General features: G+C 39.6%; 1 protein-coding gene across 1 annotated transcript in view; it reads left to right on the plus strand.

Annotated features, from left to right (window-relative positions):
• The window catches only part of LOC112152670 (myosin-4), a gene marked incomplete in the record, with an annotated part of 23002 nt that overhangs the window by 8593 nt on the left and 10487 nt on the right, over positions 1-3922 (plus strand). The window contains 4 exon segments of the mRNA XM_024282384.2: positions 485-523; positions 2815-2950; positions 3605-3684; positions 3793-3915. Of these exon segments, the coding sequence (XP_024138152.1) occupies positions 485-523; positions 2815-2950; positions 3605-3684; positions 3793-3915 (378 nt within the window).

The following is a 3922-nucleotide window of genomic DNA, read 5'->3' on the forward strand; positions in this document are numbered from 1 at the left end:
AAAAAAAAAAAAAAAAAAAAAAAGGTGGCATAATTCCCAAATATCCAGTTGAAAGCCTGAAGCACTTCTGGATGAAGCAACTTCACCATTAAGATTTTTTTTTACAAGTTATTCTTAAATTTCTTAAAAATAAAATAATCAAAACTTAAATATTTTAAAATTGTACATTGATTTGCCTTTCAATGCAAAATAAAATATGTTTGAAGTTGTATTAGTCCTAAAAATCTCAGCTGAGAAAACGTAGCTCTTAGCCAGCAGTAGATTAGTTAACAGCGGATCAAATGAGTTTTAGAATTGCCTAACAAAAGCTAATTTTTTTTAAATAAAAAAAAAGTTAATAGACATTTCTTTGAAATGGATGGATGTATGGTAGACAATGGGTAGTAAATCGTATGACTGAAATGTAAGAAAACATTTCCCATTGTCTCTTAAATGTGAATACATTCTCAGATGATGACTAATTGTTTTTTTTCTTGTTACACAGTTGCTGAAATACAACTTAGAGAAGAAATCAAGTGAGCTGGTAAGGGGGGGGAACTTTCCATTTATGCAAACTGTTGACATAGGTTTGGGGGGAGTATGAAAAAATAAACGAGAAAAAAGAGGAGCCGGTGCTAAGGAGGGATAGGCTCAGAGAGACGAGCTCCTGAGGAGTAACAGATAGGGAGTGGATGACACTTTGAACTGCCAGCACAGCAGGGAAAATATCTCTATTAAAATATTTTATATCTGTTCCTCGCTCGGTTTAACCTCCTTTGCCTCGGCGGAGGGAAAGGGAGTCAGAGGGAGCTGGTGGATCGCAGAGTTGGAGAGCTGAACACAGTGAAGCGGGAATGAAAGAGAAGGGAGTGAGACGGGGGAAAAAATCCACTCAACTTGATACAGACAATCAAAATTTAATGGTACTTGTTCTTTGAAGCATAAACTGGAGTTGGCTTCAGCTCATGGAGTGTGCTCAACTTTTAAAACATTCTCTATTCCTTAATATTATGATGACTTCACAATTATCTCAGTAGTGGGACAGAGATCTAAACGGAAACAAGTTTTATATCCATCTGTAAGCTCTTCTTTGGCAGCAAAAATACATTAACTTTTAAATTAGCACTAAGTGTACTTGAATGTTTCTGTTGATCCTTTCTCCCACCTGTGCAGCAGTTCTTACTCTTTCCTCTCGGTGTTTGGCTCAGCATGGTGTGATGAACTGGAAGATTGGGGATCAATTGCCTTTTTTCTCCTATTTTATTATTACTGGTTTATGTAGTTGTAATCTGCAGAAGTGATAAGAAAAACAAAATTCATAGATAATTTAAAGTCCAGTTAAATTTCACTAGGGTGTGTTCAGACTGGACTCATTTGGTTCACTTAAAGTGACTAAATTCTGGACTAAATTTTCAGCCTGTGAACCTTGGTTAAGCACGCTCTCCTACCCATCTTTAAAGGTGGTCTCGGTTCGTTTCCAATCAGACTGAACTCTGGGTTTCCTCAGTCTGAATACACTCTGTACTCCAAGTGGAACAACTGGACCAAAACGGCCACCGTAGCCGGGAATTATGGGATTTAAAAAGAGTAGTGGAGCGATGAGACACAGCAACTCATTGAAATGTGCTTGGTTGAATGCAGGCTCATTAAAACGACTTTCAACGTGATACACATTGCTTCTCACACTGTTTCCCTGACAATCTACAGCAGGAGTGTCAAACTCAATCGCACAGGGGACCAAATTCCAAAATTTGGGCCGAATCTTCCCCCCGGGCCTTGACTTTGACATGTGATCTACAGAGTGTCCTATAAGTCTCCATACATAGGGAACATAATACATTCCATCGATATAGGGTTCTAACATGTATGTCTTTATATTTCAGATAGTCCAGAAAATGCATTTGAATGAAGAGCAAATACAGTCATATAGAGGATTTTATAGAAATAGAAATGGTTGATGTCAAAAAACGTTTATTTTTCCTATTTGTGGAGACTTATGGGACACCCTGTATATCACCCTGTATATATCATAGACACTTATCAGTTTACCTTTTGGTGACTGGCTCTTTAGTAACCGCCTTACAGCATACCTCCACCGTACCAAACTAGCAGTAAACAGTGTTGTACCCGACGTTGATACACACCTTCAAAATTGATCAACGAAATATAAAGTTTGAATAAGTGAGTTATCCCGACAAGGATTCCAAGACGTAGGACTCCATTATTCTTTCTCTCATTGCTTTGCCCCGCCCTCACAATTTCTGCCCAATGACTGAAGAGATGTAGTTACATGGTTTTGTTTACAAGCTTTGGTTCAAAACAGAAATGTCCAGTTGACATCAGTCTGAATACAGACCAAACGCAAGGTTTAGGACTCGATACGGTCCAAATTAAGCAGACTCGGTCTGCACTAATGGACTTTTCCTGTCTGAATATGGCCTTAGTTTTTTATAGACCTATGAAAAGCATTTTTTTGGTGTTTTTAACATATTCTTGTGGCATATGTTGTATTTCCTATGTAGAAAATAAACTGGCTGGGCTCATAGACATGTATTAGTATCACTGGACGTGACAGCCACCGAAAATGTCTTACCTCTGGCTCTCCTAAAATTTGGCCAGATTCGTTTATGATTTTTCCACATTATGGTTGCCGCCATTTTGAAACCCTGGTGATAAATGAATGTTGTATTAGTTTACACACAGCAGACTAGTCTTCATTCTAGTCTAGAGATACTTCCTCGTATTGTTATTTTTCTGTTTTATTTGCGTGTGTTTGAGACTCATCTTTATGTTTCCGTGCCTTCATTCATTGGGGTCTCGTTGAACCGTCTGCAGGAACAGAAACTGGCTTTGCAGAGTCGAACAAAGGACAGCCACCTGAACCAGCTGGGGGAGGTTGAGAAGCGATTCAGCTCTCTTTCCAGACAATGCGCCATGGTCAAGAAGGCCCACGAGCAGCTTCAGCAAAACGGTACAACCACCAGTCTGCAGATGGAAACAGTAGCAAGATAACAGCTCAAAGTGCATTTTTGACTGTTTTCAGTTTAAATTGCAGTCTTAAGGATTTTTGTTCCAAGCTCCTGGAGGCTGTTCAAACAGACTTTGGTTCACGCTGACTCCACACTAGACTGGAATGCTAATTCCTACAGAAACCTTCTGCCACTTCATCTTTTTCACTTTATCCACATCATCGGCTTGGAGTGCAGATCTGGGTCACGGGCAAAGGTCACTGTCACGTTTGTTTAAAAACTCCTTCAGGAGAATTCATTTAAGAATAAACTGCGGCTGTAAGAATTCTCACGGGTCCGCCGTGTACACGGCCGCAGCGAACAGGCTCGATGTGAGCCAAAACAGAATTCCCACACCACTAGATTATCCATCTTGTTATTCTCCTGCTCTGTTACTTTCAGCTTTTTCTGCTCACTTATCTGACACGCTCTCATCTGACTGTAGCGGTTTGTTAACAAAAAGTAGTGAACGTGTTTTTGAAGCATTTCAGTCCTTTGAGAAATTATATAATATATTTAGTCCATCATTTATCTTTTTCATGTTCCTCAGCTGTGACTTGAATCTTGTAGCTGTTATGTTGGAATGTTGGACACTGACTTTGTTGTTCCTTCTACAGCTGATGAGGCCATGAGGATTAACCGAAAACTGACGTTTGCCAACCAAAAACAAGAGGCTACGATTGTGTCTCTGAAGAAGGTATGAGAACTGTGATCCATGGATCACACACAAAAAAATGACAACTTTTTAGTATGATAATACCTAAACATAAGCTGGATAAAATCCCCATGACTAATTGCCTCACAGGAGCTGGACGAGGTCAATAACAAGCTTATTAAGGTCAAGATGACATCAGTTCTGTATGAGAAGACCCACAGTCAGGCAGAGACTCAGCAGCAAGTGCAGGAGCTGCAGCAGAGGCTCAACATGGTCAGAT

This window comes from Oryzias melastigma, linkage group LG6, assembly GCF_002922805.2.
Source record: "Oryzias melastigma strain HK-1 linkage group LG6, ASM292280v2, whole genome shotgun sequence".
NCBI lineage: Eukaryota > Metazoa > Chordata > Actinopteri > Beloniformes > Adrianichthyidae > Oryzias > Oryzias melastigma.